General features: G+C 43.5%; 1 protein-coding gene across 3 annotated transcripts in view; it reads left to right on the top strand.

Annotated features, from left to right (window-relative positions):
- Positions 1-64: 64 nt before the first annotated feature.
- The window catches only part of Pdk (pyruvate dehydrogenase kinase), a 42,032-nt gene continuing 19,596 nt past the window's right edge, over positions 65-22,500 (top strand). For 2 of the 3 annotated variants that reach the window (XM_076192366.1, XM_076192280.1), the window contains exon 1: positions 65-299. In XM_076192366.1, the coding sequence (XP_076048481.1) occupies positions 185-299 (115 nt within the window). In that variant the 5' untranslated portion in view covers positions 65-184. Of the gene's footprint in view, positions 300-18,198; positions 18,236-22,500 lie in introns of those variants that run through there. The other variant, XM_076192459.1, reaches the window with a different exon arrangement.

Below are 22,500 nucleotides of genomic sequence, written 5' to 3'. Positions count from 1 at the left end.
ATGGAAAACTCCTGTGTATTATTGGAACCAGCGAGCCCTGTGGTAGACTGCGCCCTTCATCTGCGCGTATTGGTCACATTATCAGGAGTGTTGCCAACGAGAGCAGTTGAATGTGTCGCGAAGCTAAACCCGCAGTCTTTATCTACACTCTGCCCCAGAAGCACCCAAACACAATATATCCACCATGAAGCTTAATAGAGTGTTACTTCGTCAACTTAAGACGATTGTGGAAGAAAGATTGGAATTCTACTCTAAATTCAATCCGTCTCCACTGTCCATGCAACAGTTTACTGACTTCGGTGAGTGTTTTTCATATGACATTTATTTGGGTACTATTGGGCTTCAACATTTTATGTGTTTTCCAATGTTCAAGTGTAGTATGTTGTTATACGTTGATGAAATTGTATGGTATGGGATTGACACCCACTGTCAGACCCAGGCAAAGGTGTGTACGTGACAGAAACTTAGTTGCCCGTTGGCGAAGTGGAAAGTTGGTCATTGTGATTGTATAGATTTAAATTTTATCAGAACATCAATGGGACGATTCAGATATTTTAAGAATTACTAGTTGGTTTATGGGAAGGAGTAGTTTACTCATTTTTAGCTAGTTCGTGATGAATAGGAGTTTCGTTGCTGTATTGTATATTTGTTTATAGTGGATTTACCCCTTGGCCCTTTATAGTTTATAGATATTTGTATCTACATATTACCGGAAAGCATTAATAGATTGTTACAGAAGGTTGGGTGGTTAATAGATAAGGTGCAGTATTTTTAACAGTGGTGAAAGTGTTGTATGCATGATGATTAATGTGGATCTGTGTATGCATGATGAATGATGTGGATCTGTGTATGCATGATGATTGATGTGGATCTGTACAACTTGTGTGTGTAAACAATAGATTGTGAAATAAACTTTATATTTAATATATCGTTTGTAGAATTTTCCATACTGACTTAGTCAAATTTATAGCAGGGTTGTGATATTCTTCCAGGTAGATTGATGTTTGAATTTAGTTTGAGTAAATATATACAGTTATGGCTTTTGTGGCCAGGTGAGTGGTGGTTGTATTATAGGACATGCTGTAAGGAATGCTGTTTTGGGGACATATAGAATCAGTAGGGTTACAGTGAGTGTCTTTCACCCTTCCATAGTATTTAGGTAGGTGGTCTATGGTAGAAGTTTGATAAAGAAAATGTTAAATAACCAGTAAGTATGGCATTTAGAGTATTTCTATGTTTCTAGAGTTGTTGGGAATGATGGCTTGGCAGTGAAGTTGGCTCACATTAGTAGTCTTGTTGGCAGTCTGATCTTTTTTTGTTGTTGTTTGTAACCTCGTGTTCAAGCATGGAAATGTGCATGTGTCCAGTTTACAGTATTTGTTTCAGTTTTGTACATCATATTAGTGTTCACTTGGGAGGTAGTTTAACATGTATATAGTACCATGGGAATGCATGGTGAAAGAAAAACCTTGTGTACATTGTTACACTGTCAGTCTTAGTTGTTTGAATCTCAGTAGATGTCTGGTGTGTGAATTGAAGATTAAATTTTGCCATTGCTCTCTGTTCAGACTTGTAATGGACAGTATGGATTATGTATATTCAATTGTATGATCTTTCAGAAATGATGTATTAATAACTGAATTTTAAAGATTACAGCCAGGCCAAAATTTCCTGGTGTAATAGACAATTTTGATTACTGCCATATTTAGGTTGATAAAAATACAGATTGCAAAAGAAAATGTAACTAAACTGCCTATGTCCTCAAACCAACATTGATTTAAGGAGGATCGCTCCACCAGCACACTTTTCACACACCTTATTCGGGTGCTGGGAGGATTGTAAAAGAAAGCATTGCCAGAAAGAACAATAATGGTGGCAGCAGACATAAAGATTTGTACAAAATTCTCATGTATTGTTATAGATGGCAAGATTTTTTTTTTTTCTCAAATTTTCCTGGCAAATGGTAGAGTAACCCAAGACAGCCAGATGCCTATGTCTGCAAGACTTGGAGTCCCCCAAGGTGCAGTACTTTTGTCTGTAATTAAATGTCTTCAGGTGATCTCCCTACACCAGATCTAGAGCATAATACTGAGGTGCTTATACAAGTAGAATACCTGATAATCCAGCATAACTGTAGACTAGCTACTAGAAATGTCCAGACTTGATTAAATTAGAACATTTGCTTGGAAATAGAAAAGATGCCTCATCAAAGATCATCAGTAATATTGTGCACCGCAGACAACCATGAATCAACATCCTATCCAATATTGAAATTAAATAGTCAAACCCTTCTGTTGAACAATGTTCATAATGTTCTGGGTCTTCCTGATAATTCTATGTCCTTCAGACCATTTGTCAATGGCCTGACATTGTAAATAAACAAGAAAATATCAGGAAGTATAAGCTTTGGGGAACAAGAAAACTAATTATTCTACAGACTTTTCTTGGGAAGTACACTTACTTTTCCACTGGTTCTCAGTGATCAGGAATAGATAATATTAACTACAAAAGGTTTAAAGTTTGATAACAACACATCAGATACACCATGATAGACCATTGCATACAGAAACTTTTCCTACCCATAGTACTTCATATGAAAATGATGGTTACACACTTCTTGCAAGTAACCTCCATATCATTGCATCACAGGCACATTCATTACCACCTGTACCCCATATCGTATCCATACATACTTGTATCACAAAACAATGATTTTAAGACTGGCCACCAATGCTTCTATTCCATCAGACTCCTGGACATTAGTATCACAGAGAAATTCCTAGGAGAAACAATAACTCCATTATGACTGTTCAGGTCACCATCCAGCACTAAGACAATGCCACATAGGCCTTCCCTCAGTTGTGGGCAAGGAATTATATGATGAAGGAATGGGTACTTCCCTTGGTTTTATCTGATTTTTGTATGTACCCATACAAAGATGTGTTGGCTTATGGGGGTGGGTTTTGCTGTTCCATATTTTCTGAGTGGTGGTGCATAATGTTTTTCTTAGTGTATTGAAGTACACTCCAGTAACCTTTTTTGTATTGTAAGTCCCTTAGGCAGCAAATGGAAATAATTTTGGTCATTTAAGTCTGGGCACAAAACTAAGAAAGAGTGAGGTGTGCTGGGGATGTATATTTATTCATTTGCTACTGTCTTACATTTCCTTTGCACTTTACTGCCTGAAAACTAACAGAACAGTGTTACAGTAAAGAGGGGGCCCATACAGTCAAGGGTGTAAATATTTTTATTGATTTGATTGAGGTGGTTTAATCCATTACATCTTGCATCTCGTGATAAACTGAACAACCACGTAGTTATGGAGAAACTCTGGTTCCACCTGGCTCTTTTTTTTCCTGTGTTATTTGAAGAAGAAAATTGTAGTTGTGACCTCCACCATTTTGTAGAAATTGGATTTAAGAATATGGATAAACTCTAGAATCCCCCCTCACGTGTGCATGGGGTGGAGATTGTACAGTTCAGTGTTGCTAGGGTGAATATTCTGCAGTTGATTATGGCTCTTGATACAAAACTTGACATAACATTCTACAATTCATTATGGCTCGTGACACGTAACAAAGTCTCTGTTACGGCGAAGTCTACAATTAATAAGTGGGGGGTGGGGTTCCACAATCAAGTGTAGTTGGGGTGGCGATTCTACAGTTGACCCACAAATATTATACAAGTGCTCTACCAATGGAGTTGACGTCTAATGGAAGCATTGTTATGACAGGTGCTAGGCTTTATTTACACACTAAAACCTAATTTGAATACCTCAATGTTAAGAGTTATTAATCTGGCCTTGGGCGAAGTTGTATAGTTGAATCCCCTTTGTCAACTGAGATGTGGCCTTGGTAAGAGTTTAGTTGCAAATTTAACACTCTACAACGCGGTATTTAATGTGGCTTGCGCAGCTTCATTGAAAGTTGTCACAATCAGATTTTGCCCTGGAAGTAGCCGGTGAAATTCAGCTGGCAAATGGACAAAGGCGTTACGTAAAGCAGTAGGCAGGCCAAGTATTCAGTAGTGAAAATAGCCGGCTGTTGCATTGGAGCTTGTTTCTAAGCTCCCATTGGTTGGCTCGGGGGGCTCGGCTGCAGCTCTTGGCTGTGATTGGTCAATGCGCTGATATGCGCATCTTTGCATGACTGTAACCGGGGATGCTTGCGAGGTCTTGCTTTTGTTGTTATTGGACAGATTGAATGTTCTAACTTGCTTTTGCGCGACATCCCACAATTTTTTAGTTGTTCTATGGGCAGGAGTCACTGCGAGATTCAAGGGTGTTTACGCTAGATTACGTAAGCGAGTGTGTGTGGCTTGTGATGTGCTGCATATCTGATTTTACAAGTTTTCTCTCTAAGCCTCGTTTGTGGAAAACCGTGCATAGCATTTCCTAATTATTCCGCTTCAGACACTACCATTTTCTTGATCTTGATATCTTTAGTTGAGGGAGTGGGGTGCATATTAATTTTTGCAAATGAATATTGGTAGAAAGGGTGTGCCCGTTGAAGATTGGCTGCGGATAGGTCCGTGCCACCTGTTGCATGGTATTTGCTGCAGGTGTTCTCCACCTTTGGTGGTATAATGGTGACGTTGTCAAACCTCCGCGTTCGTCAGAACCGGGAAATAATAGATAAACAGACAATAGAGGCGTGTAGTTTGGAACAGCAGTAGCAACGTGTTTGTTCTCTGGTCGCGCGCCAAAAAGAGGAGGTCGGTATGCTGGGGGTATGACGTCACGACGCTTAAGATAAGCCAGGGCTCATGGTACAAAAAGTAAAGAAAAAAATAATGGTGGAAAAATGTAGACCAATGCGAATGATTTAAAGGTCAGATATCAACAGATATGCCATTCGCTAAAAATCATCGTATTGCTCGAAAAAGTACTTTTTAAAAGCATACAAATAAAGTTTTTACCTATTACAGAAGAATTTATTCAGAAAATTCACTTTTAATTGCGCCTCGCATACCACTTTTCCGAAGTCTAGATATTCAGAATAACAATATTGTTTGTTTGGCAACTGTGACGTCACGAACGCGGAATTCCCCGAAGCGCACGGGCGGAATGTTTCGAATAACAGACGACGCAATGAAATGAAGACAAAACTGTTTTTTGCCAAATTTGATAAGATGTATATATATAATTTGATAAGATGTATATATGTAATTTGATAAGATGTATATATATAATTCCACCATCTACATCTTATCAAATTTGGAAAAAAACAGTTTTGTCTTCATTTCATTGCGTCGTCTGCTATTCGAAACATTCCGCCCGTGCGCTTCGGGAAAGGTTCGGGGAATTCCGCGTTCGTGACGTCACAGTTGCCAAACAAACAATATTGTTATTCTGAATATCTAGACTTCGGAAAAGTGGTATGCGAGGCGCAATTAAAAGTGAATTTTCTGAATAAATTCTTCTGTAATAGGTAAAAACTTTATTTGTATGCTTTTAAAAAGTATTTTTTCGATGATTTTTAGTGAATGGTATATCTGTTGATATCTGACCTTTAAGTGCTCGCGTTTTTTTAAGAGTAAATGCGGCAATGTTAATGGAAGTTGATGTATAGTTCTTTGGATTGGCAAGAACAAGGGCTAAAGTATGACTGGTTCCCGTAAAAATGTATAGTTGGGCGGGACTCTGCCAACGCCTACCTGTTTTCTTCATGATTTTATCTTTTGTTTCCATGTGTAAACTGGTTTTCGTTGTCCAGCCTATCGCACAACGGGGTTCTTTTGCTTCAAGTGGTTGGGATGTAAGCATCCATCCAGACGTCAGTAAGAGCAAGTCCTTAGCTGCCTGATAAAAGGAAGTAATTTTAACAAATTAGACTTATTTGCAGGAAGAGAACTTATTGAATGGAGTGACATTAGTACTCTGGTGGAGTCCCTCAGGGATCTCTTTTTGGACCAATATTGTTTATCTTTTTCAGTGATCAGCTCGCGGTAATTGTACAAATATATTTGTTGGCCGTGTCGTGATGGTACTTTCCTGTAGCACATTTGTGTATGAACTCTTTTCGGACGGGCATCTCTTCAATTTATTCTGCCTATTGTTCTCATAGCGCCCCTTAAGCTAACCACATTTGTGTTGTGCGGAAGAAGTTGAAATCGTACCAAATCCAAGCCATGTCACTTCCCAGGAAGCGGATAGCTTTTGTCATGGCTGTGATATATGTTGTTGGAAGTGTCGGAGATATATTGAGGAGTTATGTTTAAAAGTGTTTGGGTATGTATGTTATGGTATGTAGTGTTAAGTTTTCAAATCTGATAAACTGAAGGTCAGACGGGGCTGATTATTGGAAAAGGTTTGGAGGACACTGCATCACAATTTCCTGGCGCCAGCTGACCCAAAGGGTTCGAGAACATTTTAAATCTTTGGAGCCCAAGGGTTCTTCTTGGGTGATCTAACATACGCTGCTAAACTCTTAATTTGATTGATAAAGACTTTGTCATCTGTCAGCACTCCGGGTGGAGTGCTTCATTGCCCTCGAATGGCTAAACATGTCCGAAGCAAACTAGTGTAGTCTGTCAATCATTATAGCGGAGCTAATATTAACATTCGTGTCAGGTGCTTCGCCCCAGCCGACAGCAAGAACCCCTGTTGTGCGACGACCGCCCCACAAACATCATTAACAGTTTTGTCATTGTCAGAGATTGTGAGAATGGCGTGTTATTCTTTGATGTCGAAAAGTAAACCTTCATTTCTTACAGTGTCTTAAGGTGGGGTTGCAGGATGCAGGTTCAATTAGTAGCTGGGATATTGGAGCATTGATCGAGAAATGCCAGGTGGCCTGCAAGATACAAGAACTTTATTATTGCTGTGAATCACTACAGCTGTTGTTTACCTCCTGTCACTGACTAGAATACGGATAAGGAAATAAAAAATGAGAATACGTAGATAATAACAATGTCATTTATTGATGAAGTCAATTATATTAAATGTGGAGACCTCCATGCATCACAGTAACATTTCTTGTGATATTGCAAATTGAGGATTATTTGTTATTGTTTGAAGGGGGCTTTGGGGAAGAGGGGAATGTCTGTTGAGGAAGGACGGGAGAGGACAGAAGACAGGGGTGAATGGAGAATGGTTGTATATGGAAGATGATGTGATGCATGAGGTGGAATGGATGGGGGGTGAGGTAGTGTGTGTGAGCAAAATTTTGACGCAGCCCGAAGGGATTTCTCCCCGTCCTCTCCTTTATATGGGGGGACGGAGAAGGGGGTCGCCGATTTAATGAAGCGGCCTTGCTGTGGATGTGCTGTGTCTTGCGACACTGCTTCTGACCCAGGGCAGTGGACAGGGTGCAGGGATGACCCGTCATCTAGGAGGTGCTAAGATAAGAGGGAGGGTGGAGGGGTGTGGAGTGTTTTCAGGGATGGAATGGGTGGGAGTGATTTTATGCCCTTTTCCTTTTTGGCTACCTCCCTAGTAAGGGGGAAAAAGCCTTGGTATGTATGTATGTTTGGTATATACTACTCTTGACCAGGAGGGGGGTGGGGTTGTTTGGTTGCAACACAAGTAGGCTGAAGCTATACATGATAGCTACACTGGTAAAGAGACTCGTACAACTTCACTGTTGTCAAGAGGTCCAGTAGACTAGGTGTTCGGGGAGCAAAGTGGCTAGAACTTGTTGCATTTACTACTACTACTACTGCTACTTTTTTATTAACAAATATAAAGTTACTACTACTATTACTTTATTGACTGTAGTATCCATGTTGTGTATGTGTGGGATGGGCGAAGAGGGGTGTTTTAAGATTATTTTACATTATTCTACTTGCGTTCGGGCATGGATGCCCAGCTCGCAATACCCTCGTACTCCTGATGAGTTGTTCTACATTATTTAAGCTTTGGGTTCACAGTGTATACTGTAAATTGCACACCCATGTGCTTCACTTCGTGGTGACGTCACAGAACGTTGCCCAATCGCGCGAGCCTATCTTCTGGTTGCCAGTTCGTCCCTTCCTTCAGGCGTTGTACAAGACAACCAGTGTACCGCCGTTTTTTTCCGCTCCTAATCCCATCCATGTGTTCGGGCAGTCCCGTTTACGTGGTAGTAATTTGAGATGAAAAGTGCGAGTGGTCGTTCATGGCGCATTTCAAATACCGGTTCTACCATAGGAGTGTTTTGATTCCCACAGCTCGTTTATTTCCGTTCCACAGGCAAGGTTGTAACCGGGTTATCTTGATTTCTGTATCCGGACTTTTCCGGGTTTCGGAACTTAATTCCGAATATAGGATTTTTTTTATAATTTTGGTAATTTCCAGTAGAGAACTATTTGCGTTGCACTTTTGGTCGATGTGTAGTTAGGGAGTGAATCGTTCTGCATCATCAGCGAATTGATGGAGGTTTATTTTGAGTTGAACTGAAGAATGTGGTTAAGTGGTTGACAAAAACACGCAGGGACGACAGGACTCGTGTACAGAGGCGTGACGTTCCTTGGCAGTCATACTGGGGAGGGGGGGGGCACCCCATGTACCAAGGCGACCAGAGGGATGCTGGTCGCTTGGTTTCTTGTGTTTTTCTGTTATCCGTCTTGAAGTTTTTGTTCACCACCCGGGACTCTGCCTCTTCAGATTGTGAACGAGTGAAGTCGAGGCTGGGCTGCAGGGAGGTGGCCGCCTTCACCACAGGACCACTTTCAGTCTGGCTGGTGTTCCGCATACATTTTCAGTACTTTGGCTCAAGTCCCTTGAGGTACCTTTAAGATGGAATACGCGAGGCTGCACGGAAGGGAACAAGTACCATTGCGCGAATGAGATTTAAGGAAATCTGAGAAGCCACTGCAGATGTTTCTCGACGATGGCCGTCGTAGGCCTGCAGTGCATTGGCTAAGGGGTGGGGGGTGAGGAAGCCACGCCCACCTCCTCTGCAGTACCCCCGTCTGCATGAGGACATGGTTCTTTATTATTGTCGGTACAAAACACGAGCCGAGTCTTGATCCTGTCGCTACTCGGGGTTTTGTTTGGGGGTAGGCATGGATGAATTGTCGGAATGACAAGTGTATTGTGATCAGATACAGCCTACACCCCTTACCTAAGCTGTCAGTCGGGGGAGGGAGAGGGTAAGTGCCTGACAGGGAGTAGAAGTAAAGTTACCATTCGATACAGAGTAGATTCAGGAGTAACTGGTCCCCATTTAAAAATGTCAAGAAAACTGGTTTCGTTTGTCTCGCGTGCTGCCGGGCAATTATTCGTGATTTTAAGTGCGAGGGGGGTATTGTAATGGGGTGTGAACGCGCTGCAGTTGTTGCAAGACTCATAGGGAATGATGAACCTTGTCAGCCAGCCAACCGCTCAGTACCGTTGGGAGGTGAGGGGGGGGGGTCCCTTCCACGCCTCAGGTCGATGCTGTCGGGGTTGACTTGGGCCGTGGCAAGGTGCTTTGTGCCAGACTGGGCCAGTAGTTAGGAAGCATTTCGATTAAACCGACTGCGATCGTTTCAGAGTGGTGGTCGGACGTGGATTGCGTCGGCTACTATTAGAAGGTAGAAGGATTAGTTATGACATCATTGAAGTGGAAGGTGGTTCTTATTGTTACGAATATTGACTTTACTTCCATTAATGCACCCGGGATACGGCAGAGTCGTTTTCTTTGTATTTTTATGGTTTTGGCGTCGGTCGGACCAATTAAGGTACACTCATCATTGAAAGTAGGCTGCTGCCGGGAGCATCGATGGCGACAAAGGTGTCTGTTGAGAGGCGAGCACTAAGGAGCCTGTAGCTTGCTCACTGTCAAGGTCGATGGCTAACGGCACGATGCGGTGGCGACCTTGGACCCGGGGGGAGGGGAGGAGTGCTGTCTTGTTCCTGTCGTTCTGTCCTCGGGTTGCTGGCGCGACAGGCCTTTTACGAGGAACGGGCCCTTATGCTCCACTCTTCCGTGTTAACCCATTAAACTCCGATGACAAGATTCTTGTCATTCGGTCAAATAAAACAAAAATCATAAAACACCAAAATGTTTGATCAAACACCAGAAAAATATGACGTCAGTCCTCGCTTCGCGAAGCGAGGACCGACGTCATATTTTTCTGGTGCTGATCAAACCTTTTGGTGTTTTATGTTTTTTGTTTTATTTGACCAAATGACAAGAATCTTGTCATCGGAGTTTAATGGGTGTGCATTTGCTTGGTAGAGTACTTGCGACTCTCTCTCTCTCTCCTCTCTCTCTCTCTCCTCTCTCTCTCTCCTCTCTCTCTCTCTCCTCTCTCTCTCCTCTCTCTCTCTCTCCTCTCTCTCTCTCCTCTCTCTCTCTCCTCTCTCTCTCCTCTCTCTCTCCTCTCTCTCTCCCCTCTCTCTCTCTCCTCTCTCTCTCTCCTCTCTCTCTCTCCTCTCTCTCTCTCCTCTCTCTCTCTCTCTCTCTCTCTCTCTCTCTCTCTCTCTCTCTCTCTCTCTCTCTCTCTCTCTCTCTCTCTCTCTCTCTCTCTCTCTCTCTCTCTCTCTCTCTCTCTCTCTCCCTCTCTCTCTCTCTCTCTCTCTCTCTCTCTCTCTCTCTCTCTCTCTCTCTCTCTCTTCTGTGACGAGCACCCATCAGCTTGTTTGTCTCCTGGATCCATTCTAATGTGGGCTGCCGATGTAGTTCGGTGGGTCGGTAGGTCTGTTGGACGACCCACCGAGCGAGCGATCAAGGCGGCGCCCCTCATTCAAGTGGCCTTTGTAGTCATTTTCAAATCCCTTACCTTTGTTCTCTCGGTTGACTCGATGAATTCAGGTGCATATGAGCCAGAATTTCTCTGTATTTGTTATGATGACCCGTTTTCATCGTAATTTGCATATAAACTACACGGAGCTCTCGTTGAATGCGACATTTTTAGCCCAAGCCTATAGTGGGGTTAAGGGGTTGGGTTGGGTTGGGTTTGGCGTCGATTTCTTGGCTCTGAACCAGACGGCAAGGAACCGAGCGTGGCTTACATGGGAGTCCCAACCCCTTTCCCCGGTCCCAATCGTACATCATCAGGCTGGGGCGACGAGGAGCCAAGGCTGTGTCGGGCCACAGGAACCAAATTCTCTGTATTCATGTCAGTCCTTTGCCTTGTTTTGGACATTTAATCCTCCTCCTTCATCGTATTTTAACAAGTTGCGTCAGGAAAGCTAGTTGATGTCTCACGGCTAGTGCCTCCTTTGCATGAACGATTTTCGTGCTGATGTCGCAAGGAAAGTTCCGTAAGCTGCTTGTATTGTTACTGAAAGGTGTTTTCATGGCTGCCCTATGCACAAGCGTGTCCTGATGTTCTTGCAGACATTCTTATTTTGGCAGCGCCACTCTTGATGCTCTTGCGCAGCCGCGGTTGTCTTTTGTGGGGTAATGTCACAGGAATTGCTTATCGCTTAGTGAATGATGCCAGGACGCAAGAAATTTCGTCTGCTCACTTGCGAAAGAAAAACGACATGACGTCACGAGGCGCGCAAATTACCGGTGAAAATTCAAGTCTGTCTACTCTGTTGTTATGACAGGCATTGTTTTCAGGAGTGAACGGAATTAATTTTATCCCCTGGGCGGGGATGGTGGTGGTTGTGGTAACAGACTTTAGCTGTCTTTGTAGTTGTGTGATTGTTGTTCACATACCAACCGCCAACATCTTTTTTTTTTAAGTGGGGAAAGAGTAGCCTATCTACAAATGTACGTTTTACTCTTACAGGGAATTTATTCGTTCTTGCATCATCGAGAAAACAACCAAGGAAGAACATTGGTCACGGTAATACCATCGTAAGAAGACAAAACATTAGAATATGTTTATAAAGACATTGGTTCTTGTTTTCATTGGAAACGAAGTACTGGAGAGCAGGGGATGGTATGGGGCGTTGCAACTTGATCAGGAAGATGATGGTGCCTTTCCGCCCTTGAATCAGTGCCTCCAGTCGTGCCACTGCGCATGTCGTGACGGGTACATTACGCCTATACTCCGTACTACCGGATGGCATTAAGAATAACGAGGAAATGTACTATATGGCACGGAAGGCGATGGTAGAGATTGCCCTCTGGACACAAGGGTTTCGAAGACCCGTCCGTGACGGGAAAGGTGCCAAGAGACATCTTGGTAGGCCTAAAGGTTATGGATCGATCATGGCTGGCAGGACTGGGAAGAGACATATTCCAACTGTAATAAGATATGACCATTATGACAAACGGATCACCCGAAAGAGGTTTAGAATGTATATAATTTTGTCTCCTCTATTGGCTACTAAGGCGCCTCGCTCCAAGAGAGTGCCAACTGACACCGTGTGGGTGCTAGGTGCGGTGGTTTCGTGAGGCTGTGCCGTAGGCCAAATACATACCGAGCCAGCGGGGTTCTTGAAGAGGAGTTTGTGGGGAGGGGTGTCCGTGTCACGAATCTTCATCGGCGCCAAAATAGTGATGACGTTGGAGATGAGGATACACTTGTGGTGTCGATTTGAGGCGAGAGACATTTGCTGGTGAAAGTTCTCTCATGTTGAGTCATGTCACGTCCTCCATCTTCGATAATGTATGTTGGCGAACCGACGCTGGCTGCATTCAAAATCATGGAACGTGTTCCCTGAACGTCGGGTACCTCCCCCATACTTAAAAAGGTATCGGCATTACCCCCCCCCCTTTTATCTTTTATTTTTAACTAGATATTTTGTGGTGCCGCTTCTGAAGGCAAGTTGTTTCCTTTTCCGTTTGTAATCTGTAAGTGTTCTTCACATGAGGAATCTGTACGTGTTCAACGTGTCCTGATATTCATGTGGGTGAACTAGTCAAGTGGATTTTAAAACTGAACTTTGTCATTCGTTTGCCTCGGCTTGAACCTTGTTCTATTCATTGATGATGCGGTAGTAGGTTTAAAAGGAATTGTCACTGTACGGTAGGAGCATAAAGGTAGACTGGGCTTCTATCACTGCCGATAGCTGTTGGGTGTGTAGCCGCGAAGCTAAATCGTAGTTTAGCAGTTGTCTTTTCTCGGACCACGACCCCACTGTATTCCTGTTATCGTCCCTTCTTCAAGTGAAGTGGCCAAACCTCAACTTGTATGAAAAAAAAACTTTGACAATGTCTTGGCGTCGCCATTTCTATTCGTTTTCGGATACGGGCATGGGTTGGGTGTGTGGTGTCGCGAAGAAGAGTGGGGGGGATGGGGGGCGAAGGGGCGCACTGATCCCTCATGGTGACTGGAGTTGCAACTGATAGCGGGCTTAGCTAGGGATGAGGGGAGACTGATTGTCATATGGAATGAGATTGAGAGCAGTGGTAATTTGCATCACTAGGTCGTTCATTGTAGGGTATTTACACACACACACGAAGAACAAACAACAGGAGGCCTACTGGCCCTAACGAGGCTACACACACGCACGCTATCTACCCAACGACAGTCTGCCTGCCTGCTTGCCCGCACGCGTGCATTTCCCCGAAGTTTAGCGCCCACGGGGGGGGGGGGGGGGTCGACGGTGGCGCTCTTCCATGAGTGGTGCAGCGCGTGTGGGGCAGCGATACGTCCGCCCCATAGGTCCGAACCAGTGACCTGTGTATGCGATGAATCAGCGCCTTGGATCGGAAGCGGTTTTGGCCGCCTTTTCTCTTGGCTTTACACCGCTATTTATTTCGCGCTTTTTTTTTTTTCTATACTGTTGTATGGTAGCGGTGATAGTTGTGGTTTGAGGATGGGTGTCGTTATTGTGATGTTCTCTCTAGGGATCATTGGTTCATCCCATCTTTGGTCTGTCATTTATCTTGACTTAGCCTTTGTGGTTGTCGGCGCCTACTACAGACGGTGTGGTATATTTGGTTGGTGGTAGGCTAGCAACAGCTGAGTTATGCTAAGGTTAGCGGGTCCGTGCTGGATTATTTTGGGAACTTGCCAGGTCCCGTTGGTGACTGGTGATGCAAAGCATGCATTCATGCATGTGCTATGGCCACGTGATGCTCTGCCTGCAAGAAGTGGCGAACCCTGGCTCAAGTCGCGCTTGCGCGCACGCAGTAACGACAGGCCGGTTGCTTGTGCTGCTGTGGGAAAGCACGAATGCATCGCTGTACTTGCACGAATAACTGAATGATGTGCTAGCTCTCTCTCGCGCACTATGCACACTTGCATTCAGTCGTATATAAACAACATAGGACGATATCTGTCTGACTTTCTGTTGGGGGGGAGGCAATGTTGATGAAACTTTAATGCAACATATAAATAATGGCGTTTTCCTATTATTGCAAAATGTAGCACTCGGTCAATGCAACCCCGCCCATCTCATATTGGTAATCCAATGCAGAACATGTGCTTAGTTAACATACATTGGAAGTGTTTGGCAGAGACCCATGACACAATCTACAGCACTGGAATGTGTAGAAGTGTCATAAAACCCATATCTGAAATGAAATCCAAGGAAATAGTCAAAATGACCATAGGACTAACAATGGAGGAATACAGAAAAAAAGGGGGGATGTGTTCCTGTATGATTTTAGATACATTTGAAAGTATAGGGCATATGCAGCAATACAAAGGATTACAAAGGCGGAGCATGCCGACAGGAGACCTTTTGATCCATATCTAGGTCGGATGCAAAAAAAAAAAAATCATATTAATAATAAATTAAAACTATAATAATGTAAATAACAAATAAAATACATAAATAAATGCATAGGTATAGTTGAATAACAAACAAACAGGTAAATAGTAAATGATAATAAATTGACATAACTAATGATAAATGAAAATCAGACAGACAAATTATAACAAAACAAAAACAAATAATATAATATAAATTATAATCATTACAGCATCTTACTTAGGTATTTATCTAAATGATTCTTAAAGCTTCGAACTGAACTACATTGCACTACCTGTGCAGGAAGTTTATTCCATTCATTAACTACACGGTTGGCAAAGTTGTTTCTACCTACTTCCAAATTGAATCTATTTCCGGACAGTTTGAGACCATTGTTTCTTGTCTGATTCTCTTTCAGTGTGAAAATTTGGTCACTTGATGTTGTCAATTCCCTTTAAAATCTTAAAGACCTGTATCAAGTCACCTCTGAGTCTACGCTTTTTTAGGGAAAACAGATCGACCTTTCAACCAATTACTAGTCCAACCTAATAGGCTACCACTTATTCCATGCAAAGCTAATTTAGTAAGTAGTCTTTCGTGTGGGACGGTATCAAAAGCTTTTGCAAAGTCTAGATATATTAAATCTATATTGTTTCTTTTGTCATAATTCGAGATAACTGTGTTGTAGAATTCGAGTAAGTTAGTCACGCAAGATCGTTTCCGTTTGAAACCATGCTGGCTATCATTTATCAAACGGTTACTTTCTAAATGATATTCGATAGCATCTCTGATGATAGTTTCCATTATTTTTCCTACGATCGAAGTCAAACTTATAGGCCTATAGTTATTTGGTTTCTTTTTGTCAACTTTTTTGAATATGGGAGTAACGTTAGCTAGCTTCCATTCTCTTGGGACATCTCCGGATATGATGGATTTCTTGAAAATAATTTCTAATGGAACAACAATCTCATTTTTCATTTCCTTTAAGATTCTTGGATGCCAACCGTCAGGCCCTGGTGTTTTATTAACTTTGAGTTTGTCTATACACCTTTTATTTTTTTCTTTTGTTATATTTACCGTAGTGAGTAAGTTTACCCTAGACTTTTCACAGGTTTCAGTTTGGAATTCACTTTGAGGTGTTTCGTTTACGAATACCGAGCTAATACAAATGCCCCACGGTAAATAGACGCACACACACGTTACATGTGCCTACGTGTATTCTAGATAGAGGGGTGGATGGCACAACGATGTGTGTATGCCGCGTATAGTAGGTGGATATGACGTCATCAGGGATTAGTCTCCCCCGCTAGTCTTCGTCATGCGGGTGGGTGAAGTGAGAGACGGGGTCGGCGTTCCTCAATACCCACCCTCCTTCCATTTTTTAACCTTTCATGGGCCTTCTGCCAACGCAACGCATGTGGATATGTCATTGGCTTGAGGATGATGCCATTTTCTGGGCATTTCATGCGTTTTTTCCGTACCCAAATCAATCCCCATTGCCATGCTGCACACAGACACGGCCAGAAGCGATGGTAGGGGTGTACGCTGTAGATTGCAAAAGTAGGTAGGGGTTGCTTCGCAGAATCGTGGTCAATGCACTTTCCCACAGACGGTTGCACATCCAATTTCAATATTCGGTTATTATATACATTACTTAGTTAATTATTTTTTGTTCTTTTATTATTCTGCGTCATGCTTTACTGTGGGCCCAACTCTCCGTTCTGAATTTGTTTCGACATTGCTCCTTTTTTCCAATTTGTATTTCGCAATGCAACTTCACCCTCTCGTAGTATAATATTTGTAAGTTTGTATACACTTAGGGATTAAGGAATTTAGTGACGGAGTTTGGGAAGGTGTGCAGAAGAAGGAAGTTGAAGATATGTGGGTGAAAGATTAATGAGATGTACAAGGGGAGAGGGTGACAGCAAATTGGAGGTGGATATAAGGAAGAGAGACCGGAAGAAGTGGATAGATTCTAAGGGGCGAATGTGGCGAGAAAGGGAGGAGTGGGGATGGGGGTTAGAATGGAGATTGAGAGAAGCAAGTAAATGCCTTTGGGGATTTAAAAGTGAAATGAGAAATAGACATTTGGGAATGGATGCTAAGAGGAGATTGTATGAAGGAGAGATTGTGCCAACAGCACTATGGGACAGGAACATGGAATATGAGAGAACAGTTTAAATATGTTTGAGATGAAATGTCTGAGAATTATGGTAGGGGTTACTAAGCTGAATAGAATGGGAAACTAAGAGGAGAACGGGAGTGAAAAGGGAGTTAAGAGATGGTTGATGAAAATGTTGGGATGTTTTGGACATATGAAGAAAACGAGTGAAGAAAGATTAAAAGTGGTGTGGCGGGCAGAGATGGAAGGAGTGAACAAGAGGGGGTGACCAAAGATGAGGTTGATGGATGGAGTAAAAGGGGCACTGTGAAAGGGGCGAATGTCTGTTGAGGAGGGAAGGGAGAAGACAAAATAGGGGTGAGTAGAGAATGGTTGTGTATGAATGATGCTGTGATGCATGAAAGGAGTTGGGCAGGGGGTGAGGGGGTATGCGAATGATATTTCTCCCCGCCTTCCCTTTTTCTGCACGGAGGGCGGAAGTGGGTTGCCGATTAAATGAAGCTGCATTTGTAGTGGACGTGCTATGTCTTGCTACATTGCTTCTAACCCAGGGCAGTGGGCGAGTTGCAGGGATGACCCGCCATCCAGGAGGAGCCAAGAAAAGAGTGAGGGATGGATGGTGAATGGGAGTGGAATATGTGGGAATGAGATGAGTGGGAGTGAATTTATGACTGGCTATCTTCCTTGTAAGGGGGAAAAAGCCATTGGTATATGTATGCACTTGGTTTTCAATGTATACTAGTGAACTATTCGTCTGATGATCATCTGGCGTTACCCAGACCAAAATACATCACCTGTGACGTCACTCGTTCGTTTTCGGGATTAACCGGCAGCCGGAATTTTGCAGCAATTTCTGGGTTCGTGGGTCGATAGCACGGACTCGCAGTAGGCCCGTTTCGCCCCCACCTCCCTCCTCCTCCTCCTCTTTCTCTTACGCTTTCGATGTCATGCGATTGAATGAACTTCATCACATGGGTCCGCTTAGGATTTTCGAAATATGGACTACAGTTACTGTCACAAAATTTCATTGAATACGCTCGTCGTGCTGTTTCATGCCAAGAAGCGGGAGATATTGGTCTTATCGCTCGCAGGTTTGCATTTTAAATCTTGCCATTGACTGCCGTGGCGTGTGTACTGCATGACACTACTAAAGGGGTTGTTTTGATCTGCTGCATGTGCATGTCAGTAGGGGGAGGTCCACTGGTGCTCGGAAGACTGGTGGACGAGTCAACGGGCGCGTGGATGTGTTTGCAAGACTCATTCCCCCATGCAGGCCTCTCTGCTTGCTGTTCAGGGCCTCTCAAGAGGCGAGATGCGAGGTGTGGGGAGGCGGCGTAGGGGAAGGTGTTGGTGGGGGGGGGGCAAGGGAAAGTCCGATTATTCAGAATGATACCGTGTGTTTTTTGTTCAATGACGTCATGGAAGAACACTCCAGGAGCGAAGCAGAAAGGGAGGTTTAGAGGGCTGGTGGTGGTGCGAGTGGTTCGTACCCAGTGACAAAGCACTGCTTACGTAAGGCAAGCATAAGCGTTCAGAGCTTGCGACTTTCCGCGAGTCGTGAACCCAAGATATTTGCTGGGTGTCAGATATGAAGGATCCCGACATCTTGTGTATGTATACAAATGTGTGTATGTATAAAGTGTGTGTGTGTGTGTGTGTGTGTGTGTGTGTATGTATTTACCTAGTATTTTACGGGAAGGGGAGCTATGCTCGTGTGTGTGCACCCATATATTTGTGTTAAATCCTAACAATCGAGGGTGCACACCGCCCCTTCCTCACCACCCACACAAGGTCTCCGTCTCCCAGGGAGGAAACTGGTTACGTGCCAGCTGGAGTCTTGGTAATGGCGGTGGCCGTTGGTTCCACGCAGTCTCGGCCCGGCTCGGCTCGGCTCGTGGGGTCACGGCTGCTGTGACCGGATGGTGGAAATGTTAGTCCAACGGAAGACAGATATGATATGAAGGTGACGCGTCACATTCGGCCTGGTCGATGGTGTTATCATGGGTGGTCAGCGGTTGTTTCGAGCTCTTAGATTATTATCCACGGATCCATTGACCGGATGGAGAAGGTTATTCAAAGCATACAAATTTACGCAGTACGCTGGCTCAGGGTTGTCTTGACTGAAGGTGTCGAGACAGTTCACACCTTTGGCAAAGGTGTTTTTGGATCTTCACGTATCGACATGCCAGAGTTAGTACAAGCCGGAGTTTGGGTTGTCATGGCTAATTCCTGTCGCCTGTGATGAAGGTGCGAGTGTCATTGTATGGAAATAGTGTGTAGTAGTGGGGAGGTGGTGGTTGCGGGCAAGCGGAGGGAAGCAGGGAAAGAAGTGCGTTGGTGAGAGAAGCGTGTATGACGAGATGACGAGTAGGCTATGCTTTGTTTTGCCCCTGGAAGTTGCCCGTCCTTCGCTGCGAGTGGGCCATAAATTGATCAAATACAGCTGGTGGCAGCTAGAATAAAATTAATGCCTTCCGCTCTGTTAACGTGTAACCTTCTAGTGAACATAATAATAAGGAATATAGTTCAGTGTATGGCAACGAGTAGATGCCAAACTGGTCGGTGATGAACAAAGTGCTGGATATAGTTTGGTTATTGATGTACCGTTTATGATCTCGTTCAGATGTTTGTGTGACAATTGTATACTATATTTGGGGCTTGGGGCCTGACGAAATTGTGTGTGGTGGGATCTATTGAGAAAACGTACTTTAGTTGCCAGGCGACGACTAGCTTCAATGCCGAATAAAGTAGTTTGGCTACAGTAAGAAGTGCTACCTGGCAATGCAGGGGTGATGGGTAGAATTCCTTCGCTACAGAGTTGGTGCCAAGATGTTGATGAATAGAATAATCTAGAGGCAACTAATTTAATAGGAAATGCTCGTTCATTAGGAGTAAGTAGGATGATAGGAAGAATGTGTTTGCGTTTGACAGGTACCAGGAAGTGCAGTGTAGTTGACGGGCAGGTGACAAGGAAGAGTTCGGAAGGCCCCGATGGGGTCAGGTCCATTAATAGACATGTATTATTTATCGATGAAGGGATCGACGGAGTTAATTTAGTAAGACGGAGGATGAAGCTGGGATCCATGCCAGCTCGTCAGGGTCGTGATCACGGAGGTTTTGTATTTGTGTACCAATATATTTTACCATACATTGTTAGGGCTCTGTCGTCGTTAAATTTGTCTCCCATTTTGTTTCTATATTCGCACTGAAGACACGAGATCCTTAGGAAACACTTTTGAGGGAATTTGCAAGGAGCACTTCAGGTCTTTCAAGAATGTTCGGGGATACAGCCCCCGAAGACCCACTAGTGTTTGTACACGTGTGCGCCTGTTGAGCCATATGTATCCTTCACACAACTTCCCCGTGGCCGTTCTGCTGTCCCGTACTCGCGTTGGTTAGTGTACGTGTACTTGTATTCATCAGGCAATAAAAACACTAGGAGCGTGTGTTCACAAATGCGTAAGTAACCATTAGGAAAAGTAGACTAACGGAGCAGAGCGCTTTCGTATAATTCCATCTTCAGTGCAGATACAAAGAAGGAATTATGCAGAGTTGTTCTCGGTTGAAGTATAGTTACAGGGCTGCGAGGCAGTCGTGTTCTGTGAAAGTGAAAATTTATGTAATGGTAAAGTCTGTACATTTTAATTATCTTATAATTTTTAATAGTCACCCTGAGCTTGCCTGATATAATAAAGAAAAGCAAATTGATGTGAACTGTGCTTGTAGCTGTAACGGCGTCGACGGCGAGCGGGGCTACCTAGCTTGTCACGTGAGGATCGAGGCTGGCTTTGTGGATGCTTCTGAAGAAAGCCATTTTGCATATTATTCGCAACCATTCTCGGCCAGACGAAGATGTACTTTGGTGTCGGCTAAGTCGTAGAGAACCGTGAAGAAAGCAGTTACGAATTAGGAGTCACCCCGCTCCTCGCCAACGGATTGAGTTGGTGTACTCTGTATGTCTGCGCCATTTTTTATTTGCATTTGCATGCAGCACGTGGTCGCGTGACAGTCGGTGTCTGTTCAAAGAAAATTGAGGTCGTTGGTTTGCAATTGATTTTACATGTATTGATTGTATATCTATGACTACAAAGTGCAATTACTTCTACTCGGTGCCTCGTACCTTTAAGAGGGAGTGGGAGAGGAGGGGAAGCATACTTGTCAACAAATTGGAGATCGATTTAGTGATCAGGAAGAAGGCTGATGGACATTTCGTGCCGCTTGTGAAAAGTCTCCCTATGCGATGACTGCTCCGTCTTACACCCTCCCCCTCCCCACCCAGTGTAGGTTGGCCTCAGGAGCTCGTACTTCATCCCCTCGACACCTTTCCGTGTGTCTCAGCATATGGACTCAAAACTAGGTCGAAGTCTTGTTTGGATAGACACCACAGGAAATATTCATGCACACGTACACACACACAAAACACACGCCCACTCAAAACGCAACACACACACAGTATCTATATTAATAGTATATATGAACAGATTTTCTCTTATACATACTTCATTAAAAGAGATGGCTAATTGTGCATTTATTTTCTTCAATGTATTTTCCGTCTTACTATGGACTTGTGTTCCTTTGAAAGGAGGTTTATGACTTCACGGTAGGTGGTCATGTTTGCTGTATCACGATTTCGGGTTCAAGACCCTTCTTCAGTAGCATTTAGGGATATTCAAGAAAAGTAATGAAGCTGAAAAACTAGGACATCTACTACAAGAGACCTCTGAACTCTCCTTCACTATGGAAGATAGTGTTGATGGAGCTTTGCCCTTCCTTGACAACCTAGTGAAACAAATTGAATATTCTTTTAACACAGAAGTGTATACTAAACCCACAAACCCTGGTCACTTCCTTGACGGTTCTATCGAATGCCCTAAAAAATAAGGACTTAACCAGTGCCTACATCCGAAGACCACTCCCTCACTGTAACACATGGAAACAAATACACAATCAGATCGAGCGCTCCACCCAAGTACTAATCAGTAATGGCTTCAGTGAAAAAGATATTAACCACCAGACCAAGGAAATAATGGATGGCTGGTACATAGGTAATAGAAATAACAAAAATATAGAAAAAATAACATTGTACATTACATTTTCATCAGCCTATCAAGATCAACGTATAATGAAACATTATAATGTGGAACATTAAACCAGTCAACCCAGGGGAAATAATGAACTTGGTGATTTATTATAGGACAAGGAAGACCAACCACCTCCTTAAAAACAGCCCACACCAAGAGAGAAAGGAACTTCAGAAATCACATGTCATCTATAGGTTTACTTATGCACGAGGGTACTGTGAAACCCTCCCCTCCACCTATATTGGCATGATGACAATGAGGTTATCCCGTCGCCTTTCATACCACCTGATATCAGGAGTCCCTAGAAACAATTTAAGAGAAGTCCACAGCATAACATTAACATGAAATATCCTAGAAAACATAGATTTTGGAAACATGTACAGATGATAGACTCCTCCCAATCTTAGAAGCATTTTACATTAGAGTTGAGCCCAAATCTAAATATACAAGCAGATGACCTTAGGGCCCTCCCAAGCATGAGACAAACCGCCACAAACCCAAGCATGAAACATAACCCCACAAACCCAAGTCCTAGACAAAACTCCACAGGCCTAAGTATACGCCATTTTGTCACAACACGAAGTCGGAGGCTTCCCCAAGTATGTGAGATTTCACTGCCTAAGTTACCAGGTGACCGGTAACCTCCCCAGTGAGGAGCAAGTATAGAAACTTTAGTATATCAAGTAACATCGTTAAATAAAACTCCGGAATGATTCTTATCCTGACCAGATAAATATCCCTAAAATCTACTGAAGAAGGGTCCTGAACCCGAAATCGCGATATTATAATAGCAA

Source organism: Oratosquilla oratoria, chromosome 1 (genome assembly GCF_046742065.1).
Source record: "Oratosquilla oratoria isolate Oo_2021 chromosome 1, ASM4674206v1, whole genome shotgun sequence".
Lineage (NCBI taxonomy): Eukaryota > Metazoa > Arthropoda > Malacostraca > Stomatopoda > Squillidae > Oratosquilla > Oratosquilla oratoria.
The sequence above is the reverse complement of the archived record's forward strand: the minus strand, read 5'-3'. Positions and strand labels throughout refer to the sequence as shown.